General features: G+C 39.0%; 1 protein-coding gene across 1 annotated transcript in view; it reads left to right on the top strand.

Moving 5' to 3' along the window:
- Positions 1-19,439, top strand: part of MGAM (maltase-glucoamylase) — a 221,792-nt gene that overhangs the window by 186,874 nt on the left and 15,479 nt on the right. The window contains exons 96-103 of the mRNA XM_074378986.1: positions 948-1,102; positions 2,137-2,305; positions 3,268-3,364; positions 3,825-3,937; positions 4,413-4,538; positions 7,166-7,294; positions 17,015-17,122; positions 18,847-18,909. Coding sequence (XP_074235087.1) covers positions 948-1,102; positions 2,137-2,305; positions 3,268-3,364; positions 3,825-3,937; positions 4,413-4,538; positions 7,166-7,294; positions 17,015-17,122; positions 18,847-18,909 — 960 coding nt within the window. The remainder of the gene's footprint in view (positions 1-947; positions 1,103-2,136; positions 2,306-3,267; positions 3,365-3,824; positions 3,938-4,412; positions 4,539-7,165; positions 7,295-17,014; positions 17,123-18,846; positions 18,910-19,439) is intronic.

Below are 19,439 nucleotides of genomic sequence, written 5' to 3'. Positions count from 1 at the left end.
AAAACTCATGTGGCTGGGCACTGTGGTTCACACCTGTAATCCCAGCACTTTGGGAGGCCGAGGTGGGCGGATCACGAGGTCAGGAGAGTGAGACCATCCTGGCCAACATGATGAAACCCTGTCTCTACTAAAATACAAAAAATAGCTGGGCGTTGTGGTGCATGCCTGTAGTTCTAGCTGCTCAGGAGGCGGAGGCAGGGGAATTGCTTGAACCTGGGAGGTGGAGACTGCAGTGAGCTGAGATCCCGTCACTGTACTCCAGCCTGGCAACAGAATGAGACTCTGTCTCAAAAAAAAAAAAAAAAAGGAAAAGAAAAAAAAAAAAAAAAAGAAAACCCTTTACCTAAGCATAAATTTGGGGCTATAACATGAGGAAGAGGATGGTTACTCATGATGGTGATACTCCTTGTACTTGAATAACACTTTTCACTCCTTTTATTCTTCCCACACATCAGCCCCATTAGGTAGGTAGGCACAAGGGGTGGATACAGAAGATAAATATTAGGAATAGGAAAGCTGTGTAGCATCTGGAAGCTCAAACAGTAAGGAGTTCTCAGAGTCCATAGGAAAACCCAATTCTTTAATTCCTAACATGCACGTAGACACAGTTTTGCACGATGCACATACATGTCTACATGTCACACTTACAAACAGGTACACACACATTCTATTTATGACATTCTATATCCTTCTATCACAAGTTCTTTAGAGGAAGAGCTCCCCCTGCCCCAGTTTTGAATGGATTTTACTGAGGCATTTTTGAACTTCAGCATCTGTATGGGACACAGTAGACAGGCAGGCCTCACATCTATTTGCTTGGGGATGTTCAGTGTCTACTGATAAGGCGCAAACTGGCCAAAAAACATGGATTCTGAATTATATGGGCTAGCTTGATGGATTTTAGGTCTGAGATCCTACCAGAAAGCTTTCTTCTCTCTTCTTGCCAGATCTATGACCCCACTAATAAAAGATATGAGGTCCCAGTGCCACTGAACACCCCTCCCCAACCAGATGATGACCCTGAAAACCGTCTGTATGATGTCAGGATTCAGAACAATCCTTTTGGAATCCAGATTCAACGCAAAACCTCCAGCACTGTGATGTAAGCACTACTTACTGGTTCTAATTAGAGTAGTTATAGATTTAAGTATAGTGGTTACAATTAATTCAAGTGAAATATTAATCTCAGAGACTCTATGTAAATATGTGTGCATTTGTTAAGAGTGTATCTAATTTCCGTGCTTTAATGAGTAATTTGTTTTTGGTTAGTCATTAACAAAAATACCTAATCCATCTTTAAAGAAATGAAGTATTGTTTGATTTCAGAGAAAGAAAAATACCTGTTCTACTTATTGTTCTTAAGTAGAACAGAAAACTCAATTTAATAAGTACAGCAGATAACCTAAGATACAAATGAGTTCCATACTATGTCTCATTAAGAAATAATAAGAGGCAGGAGAGAGGAGCAAAGTTAAAAAGGAGAAAGAAATAGCTTCTTGTAATATTTGATTCTGTGGACACAAAAGCCTTAAAGACTTTTGACAATGTTAAGCATAAAGGAATTGTCATCTCCCATCTCTTGTCCTGCTGCTGAGTAGAATGAAGTGAAGGTCTGGGTTTTGCTTGGGGTGAGGTTCCCCATCCCGGTAGAAGCTGTTACCTGCATGTGCACCTTTGCATTCTCATGTATGTCTTCTCTCTTTGGCTATGCAAGTGATTTCCTTGCTGTTGTTCTCTTTGGTAAGATGGCCTTTGGCCAATTCAGAGAACTTGTTCTAAGAGTTTCACAATTTCCCATTGGAAAATTTGCTTAGACCCTATTTGTTTATTTATATATTTATTCAAGCTGATATGCCAGGCACTGAAAACTTGAAATAAATAGAAGTCATGGCTTTTGCCCTCAAGGTCCCGGAAGGAGCTCTCAGTCTGACAAACCACAGAACAGACATGTGAACATGGAACTTTGGTACTGAGTTGGGGCCATTGTTATGACCTGGGCCATGTCACAGTATTTGAACCTGTATCTAAATGTGCAATAATTCAGGAGGCTTTGGAATCAATTGGACATTTCAAACACATTCCAAGGAGCTCTGGCCAGTGGTCTCCAACTCAGTGTGATCTGTTTTTGTGTTGCAGTTGGGATTCTCAACTCCCCGGCTTCACCTTCAATAATACGTTTCTCTCCATTTCTACACGTCTGCCCTCTCAGTACATCTATGGCTTTGGGGAAACTGAGCACACAGCTTTCAGAAGAGACATGAACTGGAACACCTGGGGGATGTTTGCTCGTGATGAGCCACCTGCGGTAGGGCTAATGGAATAAGTTTAGCACTCAGTTTCTCTCAATGTAAACCTATTTTAATCCGTATGCTTCTATATGACACCTTGCTCATCAACTTCATCTTATACTGATAAATTCTGCTGTCAGTTGTAATAGGCCACATGTCACATTCTTTTGTCCCTAAAAGGCACACACACACACACACACACGCACGCACACACACACACACATGCACACACACACACATTTCCCTCTATCAATTATGGATTTTATTTATTTCACAAACTTTTACTTAATATATTCTATGTGTCAGACACATTGCTAAGTGCTTAGCTACAGATTTTCTTTTCTTTTCTTTCTTTTCTTTTCTTTTTTTTTTTAGAAGACCAAGTTTTGCTCTGTCTCCCAGGCTGGAGTGCAGTGGCATGATCTTGGCTCACTGCAACCTTTGCCTCCTGGGTTCAAGCGATTCTTGTGCCTCAGCCTTCTGAGTAGCTGGGATTACAGGTGCGTGCTGACCTGTCTGGTTAATATTTACATTTTTTGTAGAGACGAGGTTTCACCATATTGGCCAGGCTGCCCTCAAACTCCTGATCTCAGGTGATTTGCCCGCCTCAGCCTCCCAAAGTGCTGAGATTACAGGCATCAGCCACCATGCCCGGCCAGCTACAGACTTAATAAGGTACTGTCTTTGCTCTCCAGAGGCTTATAGGCTAGTGAGAGAAATAGAGGCAGAAATAGCACAGTGGAACCACTTAATTATATAATAATAAATAATTGAATTATGTAACAATAAACGAGGAAGGCACAAAGTGGAGAAGAAACAGCTTTTTACTTAGGGTAGAAGGGAGGGTCAAGGAAGGCCCGAGAAAGGATCATGACATTGAACTGAATCTTTAATGATGAGTAAGAGTTTGCTGTTTGGGTTATAGTATGAAAACAATATCTTGAATTTTCTTTTTATTTATTACTCTCATGACTCCCAGTACAACAAGAATTCCTATGGGGTCCACCCTTACTACATGGCACTGGAGGAGGATGGCAGTGCCCATGGAGTGCTCCTGCTCAATAGCAATGCTATGGGTAAGACATAGGAACAGCTCCCATGTGCCACCAGAAACAGCTGTGACCATTCTATTTCGACCTGGATTATAAGTAGAAATGGAGACCTTCAGGAGGCAAGGGAAATGGAACAAATAAATTGACTTTCCATTTACTCATCTATTTATTCAAGATTTATTAAGAACTCTGGATCGGGTGTTGGGTGTGGAATTTTGACCAATTGTGGTTCCTACTCTGGCATAGCCTATTTTACTGTGACACTTTGGCTTTCATTCACAGCATATTTAAAAGTTGTTGAGGTTGCATATTACATTTGGGGTACCTGCAAATACACCTCTGATTCCAATGGATAAGAGAAGACTTTCTAGAGGAGGCAGGCATCAGAGAGAGAGTGTGAAGAAAGCAAATTTTAGAGCAGGTTTCCTATCTGGGTGATTTACAACTCCAAGGATGTGCCTCATGTATATTGTTTTTCTTACAGATGTGACATTACAGCCCACTCCTGCCTTGACATACCGCACCACAGGAGGGATTTTGGACTTTTACATTGTTTTGGGGCCAACCCCTGAACTTGTAACTCAGCAATACACAGAGGTTAGAAGCCATTCTGTCCGTCAATATATTATTGTCAAATATTTTTTGACTATTACCACATTATTACCACTGAGATAGGCCAATTTTTTCTTTCGACTCTTCAGTGTCACTGCTAGATTATTACTGCCTTTTCTGAAAATCATATTTTAGTATTATGGGTCTATAAAGGCATATTAATATCTCACATGTCTCGCGATTGTTGAACAGTCTATCTAAGAATTGCTAATCAGCAATAACCAGCAAATTATCAGATTTCCTAGAATGAAAACTCTGGAATATATGAAAACTCCAAATAATGTTTCTATCATTCTGCATGTCCGTAATTGCTCCACATTTATTGGACTTTCTTACCTTTCTTGGGTGAGGCCTCTTAGACAGTAAACTTAGCAGAAACACTCAACTTGATTCAAGTATAAGTCAACCGCCTTTTCTTTCCTAGGAAGTCTATCTGGATGCATTTTTCTTTTTATTCTAGTTGATCGGTCGACCAGCAATGATTCCATACTGGGCCTTGGGATTCCAGCTGAGTCGCTATGGATACCAGAATGATGCTGAAATCTCCAGTTTATATGATGCAATGGTGGCAGCCCAGATTCCCTATGTATGAAACCCTCACCCAGCCTGAAGTTTAATTAGTTACAGGAATTTCTGGCTAATTTTATATTAGAAGTGCTATGATGTTCTTATCAAAGATAACTTGATAATCCAGGCTGAATTCTTTTTCTTTGTATATGCAATGATACTATATACTTACTAAGCAGAAATTAGAAAATAGGAAAATTACAAGATGAAAAAAATCCATAGACATACCTTAACAAAGTAATCAATATTAATAATATGCTGGTTTATTCATTTCCAAAGTTTGGCTTATGCACAAGTCTCTGTTTTTCCAAACAAGTTTCACCTAGAGTCTTAAGACAATGGAGGGAACTATCACTTTTGGGCTAAAGAGAAGCAACTTCCTTTTTTCAACTAAATATTAACTATTTTAGTTATTATTCAACAATCACGGTTTGAGTAAGTTTCATATGCAAAAACGTGGGTTGGTACTGGGTAGAGAGAGGTAGACATTCAGGAAAACTATAAAATAATGTAGTTCTTATATGTTGGTGTAAGGAAGGGGTCCAGTTTCCATTCTGAATATGGCTAGCCAGTTATCACAGCACTATTTATTGAATAGAGAGTCCTTTCCCCATTGCTTGTTTTTGTCAGGTTTGTCAAAGATCAGATAGTTGTAGATGTACTGTCTTGTTTCTGTGTTCTCTATTCTTTCACATTGGTCTATATGTCTGTTCTTGTACCAGTACCATGCTGTTTTGATTACTATAGCCCTGTAGTATAGTTTGAAGTGGGGTAGGCCTGATGCCTCCAGCTTTTTTCTTTTTGCTTAGCATTGCCTTGGTTATTCGGGCTCTTTTTTGGTTCCATATGAATTTTAAAATAGTTTTCTCTAGTTCTGTGAAGAATGTCAATGGTAGCTTAATGGGAATAGTATGGAATTTATAAATTGCTTTGGGCAGTATAGTCATTTTAAGGATACTGATTCTTCCTATCTCTGAGCATGTGTTTCCATTTGTTTATGTCATCTCTGATTTCTCTGAACAGTGGTTTGAAGTTCTCTTTGCTGAGATCTTTCACCTCCCTGGTTAGCTGTATTCCTAGGATTTTTATCTGTGGCAATTATGAATGGGAGTTCATTTGTGGTTTGGCTCTAGGCTTGACTGTTGGTGGTGTATAGAAATGCTAGAGAGTTTTGTACATTGATTTTATATACAGAGACTTCGCTGAAGTTGCTTATCAGCTTAACTAACTTTTGGGCTGAGATGATGGAGTTTTCTAGACATAGGATCTTGTCTAGGTGACAAGATCTACTCTCTAGATATAGGATCATGTCACCTGCAAATATGAATAGTTTGACTTCCTCTGAATGCCCTTTGTTTCTTCCTTCTTTCCTCCCTTCCTTCCTTCCTTTCTGCCTTCCTCCCTTCCTTCCCTTCCTTCCTGTCCTTCCCTTTCCTCCTTCACTTCTTTCCTTTTCTTCCTTGCTTTCTCTTTTTCTTTCCCTTCCTTTCTTCCTTCTTTCCTTCCTTCCTTCCTTCCTTCCTTCCCTCCTTCCCTTCCTTATTTCCTTCCTTTCTCCCTTCCTTCCTTCCTTCCTTCCTTTCTTCCTTCCTTCCTTCCTTCTTTCTGTCTGTCTGTCTGTCTGTCTGTCTGTCTGTCTTTCTCTCTCTCTCTCTCTTTCTTTCTTTCTTTCTTTCTTTCTTTCTTTCTTTCTTTCTTTCTTTCTTTCTTTCTTTCTTTCTTTCTTTCTTTTTCTCCCCCTGCTGCCCAGGCCGGGGGGTCATGGTGTGATCTCGGCTCAGTGCACACTCTGCCTCTTGGGTTCAAGTCATTCTCCTGCTTCAGCCTCATGAGTAGCTGGGACCACAGGTTCATACCACCACACTCGGCTAATTTTTTCATATTTTTAGTAGAGATAGGGTTTTGCCATGTTGGCCAGGCTGGTCTCAAACTCCCGACCTCAGGTGGCCCACCTGCCTCGGCCTCCCAAAGTGCTGGGATTACAGTGTGAGCCACCATGCCTGGCCTTTTTATTTCTTTCTCTTACCTGATTGCCCTGGCCAGAACTTCCAATTCTATGTTGAATAAGAGTGGTGAGAGGACATCTTTGTCTTGTGCTGGTTTTCAAGGGGAATGCTTTCGGCTTTTGCTCAGTCAGTATGATATTGGCTGTGAGTTTGTCATCCATGGCTCTTATTATTGTGAGATATGTTCCTTTAGTACTTAGTTTATTGAGAGCTTTTAACAATCAGCCAGATTTACTGTAGAAAAAAACCCATGTATGCAATCCTGTTTGTTTCCTAAGAAAGTCCCAGTTTCTACCCTTGAACTTTGTTTAATAGACTAAGTTTGAGATTTGAAAAGTGAGAAAGACATGAATTGAGGAAAGGAAAAGGGATAGAGGTCCAACTGGGGAAACAGAGAAGGGGTGGGCACAGGGGAACTGCATGCAGGCATCAGAAAGCAATTTCAATCTGCAGAATTGAAAAGTCAGCAAAGGGGAGTAATGAGATGAGGAATGAGTGGGTGCCTGGGCTGGGGCAGGCATAGAACCCAGGTCCCTACTCATTCTCATCTCATCAAGACTAGGGGCCTGAAAGAGCAGTCAGTGTGCCCTGCAAGGCATCTGCTACAGGGTTCCAAGCACCTTGCTATTTCTTCCTACAGGACGTCCAGCATGTAGACATCGATTACATGGACCGGAAGCTGGATTTTACCCTCAGTGCCAGCTTTCAAAACCTCAGTCTCGTGATTGAGCAAATGAAGAAAAATGGCATGAGATTTATTCTCATTTTGGTAGGTATTGAGACAGATTAGATTCTACTTTCTGTTTCCATATTCATGGTTCCAAAATAATGCCATTGTGAGAAACTGAATGAAGGGTACAAGAAATGTTCTTATACTCTGTACTTTCTTGTTTGTTCTACAACTTCTTGTGGTGAATCTATAATTATTATTTTTAAATTAAAAGCAAATAAAGAAAAATGAAAATGGGCTTTTAAAAGATGATACTTTATACTATTTATTTTCAATAACTGTCACTGGAATATAATTATTTTCTCTTGGTAGAGTTAGGACAACTGTGGGCTGAAGAACTGAAGATAGAAAAAAAAAGGAAAAAAAAAGGTGTCTCACTATTTCTATTTCAGGCTATGCCTCAGGAGAAAGAGCTGTGTCTTAGTCTCATCTTTACCTCAGGGGGTTCAAAAATCTTATGTTGTAGCATCACTAGGAAATATTAAAGCTCAGGTGACATTTCTTCTTAAACTTACAAACAATTGAGTTAAGATCCAGAATACCAATTTATTATTTTACTAGAAAGCCACATCTTGATAAATGCAGAGATAATTACCTGCAAATGATTTTCCCTGCTAGCTTCCAAAAATTACAGCATTATTCGGTGACTTTTGTTCACTTGCTAATTCATGTATTTATTGAACACAATATTTGAAAATCACTCTTCTACAAGTTGTGTATGTGTGTGTGAGACGGTATATGCATAGTCTAAATTAGTAAGACAGTGCTCTTATAAGGTTTTTATTCTAGTGGAGGGAGATAGCCAATAAACATCTGAAGAGATAATTTCAGACAGTAGTGATTTATATGACAATTGTGAAACAGCATAATATTATAGAGAGTAATTGGGGCAGGTATGGGAAGGTGTGAGCAAGGGAAGCTACTTTAGTTAGACACATTGGGACACAAGGCAATAAAAACAATTCATGTTTTTGAGGAATATTGCTATTATACTCTGGAAACACAATGAATTGGCTCTCTCTGCTCGAGGATTAAGTCTTATTAACCTGGTTTATCTCCAGGAGTTGTTTTCAAACATTAGCAAAAGTTTTTCTCACGAATTTTATGAAGAAACACCAATACATTATTTTACTCCTCAACTCTCTTTGTAAAAATAGATTTCTATGTCACTGGAAAAAAATCATGTATATTATGTCATATTTAAATTCCTACAGAATTTTTAGCATCTTATTTATTTACTTAAATAATTCAGGGTTAAACTTTATATTTTTAACTTTTATTTTAGATTCAGTGTGTACATATGTAGGTTTGTTACAAATGTGTATTGTGTAATGCTGAAGTTTGGTGTCTGTATTAGTCTGCTTTCATGTTGCTGATAAAGACATACCTGAGACTGGGCAATTTATAGAAGAAAGAGGTTTAATGGACTCACAGTTCCACATGGCTGGAGAAGCCTCACAATCAAGGTGGAAGATGAAAGGCATGTCTTTCATGGTGGCAGAAGAGCATTTGTGCAGGAAAACTCCCTTTTTTAATATCATCAGATCTCATGAGACTTATTCGCTATCATGAGAACAGCAGGGAAAGACCTGCCCCCATGATTTACCTCCTACCAGGTCCCTCCCACAACACATGGCAATTCAAGATGAGATTTGGGTGGGGACAAAGTCAAACCATATCAGGGTATAATGGACCTAGCACCCAAGTAGTGAACATAGTACCAAACAGGTAGTTTTTCAACCCTTGCCCCTCTTGCTCCCTCTCCTCTCTTGTAGTCTCCACTGTCTATTATTCCTACCTTTATGTCTATGTGTACCCAGTACTTAGCTCTCACTTATAAGAGAGAACATGTGGCATTTGCATTTCTGTTCCTGCATTAATTATCTTAGGATAATGGCCTCCAGCTACATCCATGTTGCTGCAAAGAACATAATTTCATTCTTTTCATGGCTGCGTAGTATTCCATGATATATACGTACCACATTTTCTTTATCCAGTCCACCATAGGTGGGCTCCTGGGTTGACTTTATGTCTCTGCTGCTGTGACTAGTGCTGTGATAAACATACAAGTATGTGTGTCTTTTTGAGGGAATGATTTATTTTCCTTAGGGTATATACCCAGTAATGAGGTTGCTAGGTGGTATGGTAGATCAATTCTTAGTTCTTTGAGAAAATCTCCAAATTGCTTCCCACTGTGGCTAAACTAATTTACATTCCCACCAAAAGTGTATAAGTGTTCTCTTTTCTCCACAGCCCCACCAACATCTATTTTTTTACTTTTCAACAAAAGCCATTCTGATTGATGTGAGATGGTATCTCACTGTGGTTTGATTTACTTCTATTCAGTGTTTTTTTTTTTTTATATAGGTTTGTTAGCCACTTGTATGTCTTCTTTTTAGAAGTGTCTGTTCATGCCCTTCGCTCACTTTTTAATGAAATTGTTTTTGGCTTGTTGATTTCCTTCTTTTTTTTTTTTTTTTTTTTTTTTTTGAGACGGAGTTTCGCTCTTGTTACCCAGGCTGGAGTGCAGTGGCGCGATCTCGGCTCACCGCAGCCTCTGCCTCCCGGGTTCAGTCAGTTCTTCTGCCTCAGCCTCCTGAGTAGCTGGGACTACAGGCACACGCCACCATGCCCAGCTAATTTTTTTTTTTATTGCATTTTAGGTTTTGGGGTACATGTGATGAACATGCAAGATTGTTGCATAGGTACACACATGGCAGTGTGCTTTGCTGCCTTCCGTCCCCTCACCTGTATCTGTCATTTCTCCCCATGCTATCCCTTCCCACCTCCCCACGATGAACCTGGAAACCATCATTCTCAGCAAACTGACACAAGAGCAGAAAATCAAACACCATATATTCTTGCTCATAGGCGGGTGTTGAACAATGAGAACACATGGACACAGGGAGGGGAGCACTACACAATTTTTTGTATTTTTAGTGGAGACGGGTTTCACCATGTTGACCAGGATGGTCTCGATCTCTTGACCTCGTGATCCACCTGCCTTGGCCTCCCAAAGTGCTGGGATTACAGGCTTGAGCCACCGCGCCCGGCCTGGCTTGTTGATTTCTTTAAGTTCCTTACATATTCTGGATTTTAGGCCTTTTGCCAGGTTCATAACTTGCTAATATTTCTTCCCATTTGGTAGGTTGCCTCATTACTCTGTTGACAGTTTCTCTTGCTGTAGAAAAGCTCTTTATTTTAATTAGATCCATTGTCAATTTTTGTTTTCATTGCAATTGCTTTTGAGAACTTAGCCATAAATTATTTGCTAAGGCCAGTGTCAAGAATAGCATTCCCTAGATTGTCTTCTAGGATTTTTATAGTTTGTGGTCTTATATTTAAGTCTTTAATCCATCTTGAGTTAATTTTCCTATATAGTGAAAGGTAGGAGTTCAGTACCATTCTTTTCTATATGGTTAGCCAGTTATCTCAGCACCATTTCTTGATAAAGAATTCTTTTCCTCTTGCTCATTTTTGTCAATTTTTCTGAAGATCAGATAATAATTGTAGGTGTGTGATAATATATTTTGAAGTTGGGTCATGCGAAACCTCTGGCTTTGTTCTTCTTGCTTAGAATTTATTTGGCTATTCAGGCTCTTTTTGGGTTCCATATGAATTTTAGAATAGTTTTTCTGATTATGTGAAAAATGATATTGGAGTTTAATAGAAATACTGTTGAACCTATGAATTGCATCAGGAAGTGTGGCCATTTTAATGATATTAATTCTTCCAGTCCATGAGCATGAAATGTTTTTTCGTTTGCTCTGTCATCTCTGATTTCCTTCAACAGTGTTTTGTACTTCTTGTAAAGATCTTTCATCTCCTTGGTTAGATGTTTTCCTAGGTATTTTATCCTTTCTGTTGTTATAAATGGGATTGCATTCCTGATGAACTATAAAAACATTCTTTTTGTTATGGTTCTTCTAGGTGTGAAATTGGATTGATAATTTGAGATCTAACTTGAGATTTCTAATTTGAGATCTCTCAGTTTGAACATTATTGATGTGTAGAAATGCTACTAATTTTGGTACATTCATTTTGTATCCTGAAACTTCTAATGAAGTTGTTTATCAGTTCTAGGAGCCTGTTGGCAAAGTATTCAGGGTTTTCTAGGTATGGAATCATGTCATCTATGAAGAGAGACAGTTTGGTTCTTCTTTTCCTATGTGGATGTGTTTTATTTTTTTCTCTTGCCTGATTGCTCCGGCTAGGACTTTCAGTACTATATTAAATAGGAGTGATGAGACAGGATATCCTTGTTGTGTTCCAGTTCTCAAGAAGAATAATACCCAAAGGATTATAAATCATTCTATTATAAAGACACATGCACACCTATGTTCATTGTGGCACTGTTTACAATAGCAAAGACCCGGAACCAACCCAAACGCCCATCAATGATAGACTGGATAAAGAAAATGTGGCACATATATGCCATGGAATACTATACAGCCATAAAAAAGATGACTTCGTGTCCTTTGTAGGGACATGGATGAATCCAGAAACCACTACTCTCAGAAAACTGACACAAGAACAGAAAATCAAACACTGCATGTTGTCACTCATAGATGGGTGTTGAAAAATGAGAGCAGGGAGGGGAGCATCACACACTGAGGTCTGTTGGGAGTCGTTAGGGGAGGGACAGTGAGGGGTGGGGAGGAATAACATGGGGAGAAATGCCAGATATGGGTGATGGGGGAATGGAGGCAGCAAACCACCTTGCCATGTATGTACCTATGCCACAATCCTGCATGATCTGCACATGTGCCCCAGAACCTAAAGTACAATTTAAAAAAAAAAAAAAGAAGAAGAATGCTTCTTTTTCCCATTCAGTATGATGTTGGCTGTGGGTTTGTCAGAGATAGCTCTTATTATTTTGATGTACTTCCCTTTCAATCCTAATTTCTTGAGGGTTTTTATCATGCAGGGATATTGGATTTTATCAAAAACTCTTTCTGGATTGAGATTTTTGTATGGCTTTTGTTTTTAATTATGTTTATATGGTGAATCACATTTATTGATTTGACTTTGTTGACCCAACCTGGCATCCCAGAGGTTAAAGCCTACTTGAACATGGTCAGTAAACTTTCTGATATGCTCCTGAGTTTGGTTTGTTAGTCTTTTGTTGAGGATTTTTGCACCTATGTTCATCAGGGACATCAGCTTGAAGTTTCCTTTTTTCATTGTCTCTGCCAGATATTGGTATTGGGATGATGCTGGCTTTGTAGAATCAGTTAGGGAGGCAATATCCTTCCCAAGTTTTTTGGAATAATTTCAGTAGGATTGGTATAAGCTTTTTGTACATCTGGTAGGATTTTACCATGAATCCATTTGATTAGGGACCCTTTTTGGTTGATGGGCTTTTTATTGCTAATACAATTATAGAATTTATTATTGGTCTGTTTATGGTTTCAGTTCCTTTCTGGTTAAATCTTGGGAGGTTGTGTGTTTCTAGGAGTTTATTCATTTCCTCTAGATTTTCTAGTTTGTGTACTTAGAGATGTTCATAAAAATCTCTAACGATACTCTGTATTTCTGTGGGATTGGTTGTAACGTCATCTTTGTCATTTACGATTACACAACACTTACTTGTATCTTCTTTCTTTTTTTCTTAATCTAGCTGGTGACCTATCAATCTTGTTTAACCTTTCAAAAAAGCAACTTTGCTTTTGTTGATATGTTGTATAGATTTTTGAACCTCAATTTTGTTCAGCTCTGCTCTGATTTTAATTATTTATTTTCCTCTGCTAGCTTTGGGGCAAGTTTGTTCTTGTTTTTATAGTTCTTCTAGTTGTGAAGTTGGATGTTAATTTGAGATCTTTCTAACTTCTCGATGTAGCCATTTATGGCTATAAACTTTCTTCCTAACACTGCTTTTGGTCATCTCATAGATTCTGTTATGTCTCTGTTTTTATTAATTTCAAAGAAGTTTTTGATAATAATTTTGTTATTTAACCAATTTTGTTATTTATGTCATGTCTCTGTTTTTACTAATTTCAAGGAAGTTTTTAATAATTAATTTTGTTATTTAACCAAAAGTCATTCAGGGGTAAGTTGCTTAATTTACATTCAGGGGTAAGTTGCTTAATGTAGTTTTGTGGTTTTGAGAGAGTTGATATTGATTTCCATTTTTATTGCACTGTGGTTTGAGAGTATCCTTGGTATAATTTTGATATTTTTGAATTTACTGAGACTTGCCTTATGGCCAAGCATGTGGTCAATCTTGGATTATGTGCTGCATGCTTATGAGAAGAATCCATATTATGTGGTTGTTGGATGGGGTATTCTCTAGATGTCCATTATGTCCAATTAGTCAGTGTTGGGTTTAAGTTCCAAATTTCACTGTTAGTTTTCTGCCTTGATGATCTGTCTAATGCTGTCAGTTGGGTATTGAAGTCCTCCACTATTATTGTGTGGCTGTCTTTTGTAGGCATTTGTTAATGAATCTGGGTACTCCAATGTTGGGTGCATATTTATTTGGGATAGTTAACTATCCTTATTGACTTGAACGCTTTATCATTATGTAATGCTCTTTGTCCGTTTTGACTTTGTGGTTTAAAGTCTGTTTTATCTGACAGAAGAATAATGACCCCTGCTTTTTTCTGTTTGAATGCTAAATCTTTCTCTATCCTTTTACTTTGAGCGCAGGTATCGTTACATGTGAGATGAGCCTCTTGAAGGTATCATACAGTTCATGTGGTTGTGTCTTTATTTTTTTATTCAAATTGCCCCTCTGTGTTTTAAGTACAGCGTTTATAGCATTTACCTTGATTAATATGTAAGGTTTTGATCCTGTTATTATGTTGTTAGCTGGTTGTTTTCCAGACTCAATTGTGTAGTTGCTTCATAGGGCCTCTGGGTTATTTACTTAAGAGTATTATTGTGGCAGCAGATACCATTTTTTTGTTTCCATGTTTAGATCTCCTTTCAGGATCTCTTGTAAGGCTGGTCTAGGGATAAGAAATTCTCTTAGTTTGTCCCCAAAACACACTAAGAAAATTTCCTAGTGTGTCTTAGGGATGATCATCTTGCATAGCATTTCATAGGGGTTCTCTGAATTTCTTAAATTCATATGTTGACCTCTCTAGCAAGATTGGGGAAATTTTCATGGACTATATCTTCAAAAATGTTTTCCAAATCATTTATTCTTTCCCCTTCTCTCTCAGGAATGCCAATGAGTCATAGATTTGGCCTCTTTACATAATTATATACTTCCCAGAGGTTTTGTTCATTTTTAAAAATTATTAAAAAAATTTTTTTTTCTGACTGGGTTATTTAGAAGGACTAGTCTTTGAGTTCTAAGATTATTTCCTCAGCTTGGTCTGTTCTATTGTTAATACTTGCAATTGTATTATCATTTGTTGTTTTAATTCCAGAAGTTCAGTTTAGTTCTTTGTTAAAATGGCTATGTTATCTTTCATCTCTTGGATCATTTTACTGACTTCTTCAGATTGAGTTTCAACATTCTCCTGAAACTTGTTGAGCTTTCTTGTCATCCAGGTTCTGAATTCTGTATCTGTCACTTTGGCCACTTCAATCTGGTTAGAAACCATTGCTGGGGAACTAGTGAGATTGTTTGGAGTTAAGAAGATACTCTGACTTTTTGAATTCTCAGGGTTTTTGTGCTGATTCTTTCTCATCTGAGAGGGTGGATGTTCTTTATCTTTTTGAAGTTGCTGTCTTTTGGGTATGGCTTTTTGTTCATATAGGCTTCATTTTCCTTGAGGGTTTGGCTGTGGTGTATATTGAGTATAGTTGATTGGCTTCATTTCTGGGTAATTTCAGAGGCCCAAGGTTCTTTAAGAGATCTTCATCTGTGGCTGAATTTCTGCATTGGGTTTCAAAGACAATGTGTACTAAAAGAGTTTTTGTTTGGTGGTGTAATTTAGGCTGCGATATAGTAGATGGTGCTTAAGAGTAAGGGCCAGAAGATAGCCTCTTACTCAGCTACAGGCCTCTTTTGTATTTCAGCATATTTGCAGCAGTGCTATGGGGCGGAGGATATGGGAGATCCAGAGATGGCCTCCTTGCCAAGTCCATTTTTGGCACTTGAGCAAGCCCCCTCTAATCACTGATGTCACGCCTGTTTCCTTAGCCACAAGGGGGTCCCTCACAGGCTGTGCTCTTCCCTCTTAGGGGCAGCCTGAGCCAAAGATCAGGTCACCATGAGACCTGAAGCTTCCTGTTGGTCCTCTACTTGGCAGACTCAGAGTAGGTTGTGGGGTATGTCTGGGGGTGATCTGTTGATGCAGTGGGTCAAGGGCAGAGGATGCCCAGGTACTGCAGTGTTGCCATAGGGGTGCAACTGATATGACCCAGTATTTTCTGCATAGCAGATGGCTTTGGGGACCTCTCAGCTTCCTCTCCCACAACTGAGTCTCCTTCCAATGTCTGCCTCAGTAGCTGCCCTGACAAGCTAGTTTTGTCTCAAGACTTTTGCATCCAGATTGTTAGTCTGTTAGATATTCTGGGCTGTGGCACTCCCTTGGGCAGAGGCTGTGGCTGGTAAACAGGCTACACCCTTCCCAGACCAGTCTTGCAGAGGAAGGCATACCCGACTCCCACACCAGCACACAAACCCATACCTCACTCTTCTCAGTATTCTGTGATCTATGGTCCTGCTCAAGCCTGGGCCACAGATCTCAGCTAGATAATCCTGATCTGTGTGTTTAAACCCTGGTGGGTTTGGACTGGACCTGCAGCTTTGTTTTCTGGCCCGTTAGGGTCGAATACTGGCTCTGCTGGGGGGCAGAGTAGCTCCAGGCCACCAGCAAAGCACTCAGGTGGGGCAGTGGAGGCTGTGCTGTGTGCATGCTCTTTTGGGAGCAGCCAAGCAGTGGCCTTGTGAGGGCCTGGCAGACAGGGTGGCATGCCGATCAGATGCACCCTGGTTCTGTGGGAAAGACAACCCTGCTGTCTCCCAGCTAAGCTGTCAGCAGGGGCTAGACCTGCTCAGAGCAAGATTGAGAGCCTTTACAGATAGGTGCCCATGGTCGTATTTTGCTGCAGATGCCCTGTATGCAAAACCTTCTGGTGTCTGCACAGGCTTGAGCTCTGCCTCTGTTTACTCTCCAGGCAGTTCCTCTTGCCAGTTCAAGTGTCTATGGTGTTTTTGTGGGGTCTGTTGTAGCTAGGATTCCAGAGGTCTGCAATGAGAGTGTCCTTTCACTCCTACTGGGGACCTCTTTCTTAGGACCTGTTCAGTGACAGGAGCTCGTCCTAGCACTTAGCAACTCTGTATGGGGTTTCCAGCTTTTTCCCTCTTACACCTCAGTGTCTACATTGCCTCTCTATAGACTGTCAGTGTTTTCTCTCAAAAGCTCTGTTTGAAGTGTGATGGTTTACTCAATGTTTTTATTTTTCTCAGTGGGAGAGGTACTTCCCAGCTGCGTCTAGCTAGCCATATTGTCCCCCTTCCTCTCATTTTATTAGTCATAACTTTGGGTAGTTACTTTTTATAATATAGAAAGACTCATTCATTTATTGACACAGATTCTTGTACACCTTGAAAGAGGTTGCCCCTCAAAAGGGTTTTATATCTTACTTTGAGTACTCATGGCACCATCCCATTTCAATTGGCTATGGTAATATACCGAGTAAGATGAAAGGCAAATTATCCCTGATTTTTATTTTATTTCATTTTATGTTTGGTATTGAGGTTCACTGTTTCTTTCTGCACTATGAACTACTAAATTTTTGGAGAGAAATTTTCTTAAGATGTTTTCCTCATATTTGCTGTTTGAAATTCTTTTACTGTAGGACCCAGCCATTTCTGGCAATGAGACCCAATATCTCCCATTCATTAGAGGACAGGAAAATGATGTGTTCATCAAATGGCCTGAGACCAATGACATTGTCTGGGGAAAGGTAAGCCTTGGGGAAAGTACTTACAGTTAATTAACATCACAATGTCTTGAAATAAAACAGCTCAGTGTTGGAAAATATATTGGACAGTTAAGAAATTATGAATGAGTAGAAATCTGTCTGGTGCTGATTAGCTCAATAAACATTAGTAAGGTCAAGGTTACAGGTCTCGTTCTCTATTATTACTGAACACTGTCTATTGCCTAGAAATATTCTGATGTCCCCACTCTTTATTTATTCCACCTGGTCATTTAACAAACAGTAAGAATCCCTTTGAGAATGATTGAAATCTGTCCTTCCCAGCTACCTACATGCAAAACACGCATTTGTCTTTGACCTATCATGCTTAATCTGCCTTCAAATCTAAATGAATCATTAAGTCCTATAAATTCTCCTCTTTATCTGGTTTCCTTTAATTTGTCTTTATAGCTTCAATCTTTACCTTCTTATGTCTGATTTATAGCAATACCATTCTAGGTGGACTTCAGGTGATAGTAGCTTTTAGCCCAGATTCAAATTCTGTTCCTTAATTATACTGTACTACTTTCTACTGCTCTGGGTATATTCCATGCTCTTTTTTTTTTTTTTTTTTTTTTTGAGACAGAGTCTCACTCTATCACCCAGGCTGGAGTGCAGTGGTGTGATATCAGCTCACTGCAACCTCTGCTTCCCAGGTTGAAGCAATTCTCCTGCCTCAGCCTCCTGAGTAGCTGGGATTACAGGTGTGCACCACGATGCCTGACTAATTTTTGTATTTTTAGTAGAGATGGGGTTTCGCCATGTTGCCCAGGCTGGTCATGAACTCCTGACCTCAGGCGATCTGCCTGCCTTGACCTCCCAAATTTCTGGGATTACAGGCATGAGCCACCGTGCCCGGCCCTATGCTCCCTTTGAATATTACCTTCCCAACTTACCCAGATAATAATCTTCATTTTAAAATCAATTCAAATCTTACGTCGTTTGAGACATTTAATAAATATTTTAGTTCTTCCTGTTTTCCCTTTTCTGTAGTATCGCCTTCAGTATAGCATACAGTGTAGCATTTATGTACTAACTGTGAACTCTTGAGAAACAAGTACTGTTTCTTACTTAAATCTCAGTAAATACAGATCTTAGAATAGTGCTTGTCATATAGGAAGTACTCAGTAAGTGTCTGTTGATTGAATCCTTTAATCAGTGTGTATATACTGAGATTAGAGCAGAGACTAATCTGGGTAGGCACAATGTTAATGTCCTGGTAGTTACAGGTAAAATTGGTTGACACTATGGATTTTTTTAATGCTATGTATACTTTAATGCTATGTATCCCCTATAAGTCATGATAATGCTTAAAAGTATTGAGGTCAGATTTATGGGGTGTGAATGGAAATCAATCTTATTTCTTTAGAGTCACACTTCACACTTACTATGAATTTTGTAATAGGTCTATGGCAAGGAGATCAGAGATCTGAGAAATCACTTGAAAGTTAGTTGTTCAGAGGATATGTTTAAAAGAAATTCAGTTCATTATTAAGTTCAAAAATAAAACTTTGAAAACATATGGAATGCATCAAGAGACCCAGCCTACTTTCACCTAATGTAATTTTGTAGATTCAGCCTTTACAGTTTAATTCATGGCAAAGATTCCCAAGCAAATGGATGCATGTCATCAGAGTCTACACATGAAATGCCTCATAATCTGTATGCAATGATCTTTAAAGCTTTAAATGTTCCATCTTTTTCTCTAGGTTTGGCCAGATCTGCCTAATGTAAATGTAGATGGATCCCTTGACCATGAAACTCAGGTTAAGGTACAGAATATAGATTTTTGTCAACATTGCCCTAAATATCTGGATATTTATGTTTTTTTTTTTTTTTTTTTTTTTTTTTTTTATCTTGATGAATAAGCAGCTTACCCTTTAGTTAAGTAGCCCTAACTTGAGAGTGTTTATCCATTGTTAGTTTCTTGGAAGAAAGAGATCCTCAAGTTGAAAGCACAACAGACAGCGAAAATGGAAATGTGCAGAAGGAAATCATTAATGAAATCCTCTAATAAGTGTACTTTTAATGGGCTGTGATTTGTTTGAACTTTATAATACTTGAAAAATAATGAACCAAAGTCGATTATTTTATCACTAGAGGGGAATCCATTATGAACAGACTGGGTTTTGATAAATTATCCACATACAAAAGAAAATACAAGTCAATTGAATGAAGGAAAGCCATGAATCTCAGCCTGGTCATCTAGCACCCCCTCTACTCTGGAGTTCACTTGTCCCTGGATGACAATATTCCTTCATCTCATAAAAAAATAAAAGAAGGAAAAAGAAAAAGTATTTGC

The sequence above is a fragment of the Saimiri boliviensis genome, chromosome 10 (assembly GCF_048565385.1).
Source record: "Saimiri boliviensis isolate mSaiBol1 chromosome 10, mSaiBol1.pri, whole genome shotgun sequence".
NCBI classification, from domain to species: domain Eukaryota; kingdom Metazoa; phylum Chordata; class Mammalia; order Primates; family Cebidae; genus Saimiri; species Saimiri boliviensis.
Note: the sequence above shows the minus strand (reverse complement) of the source record. Positions and strands in the feature narration are given on the sequence as shown.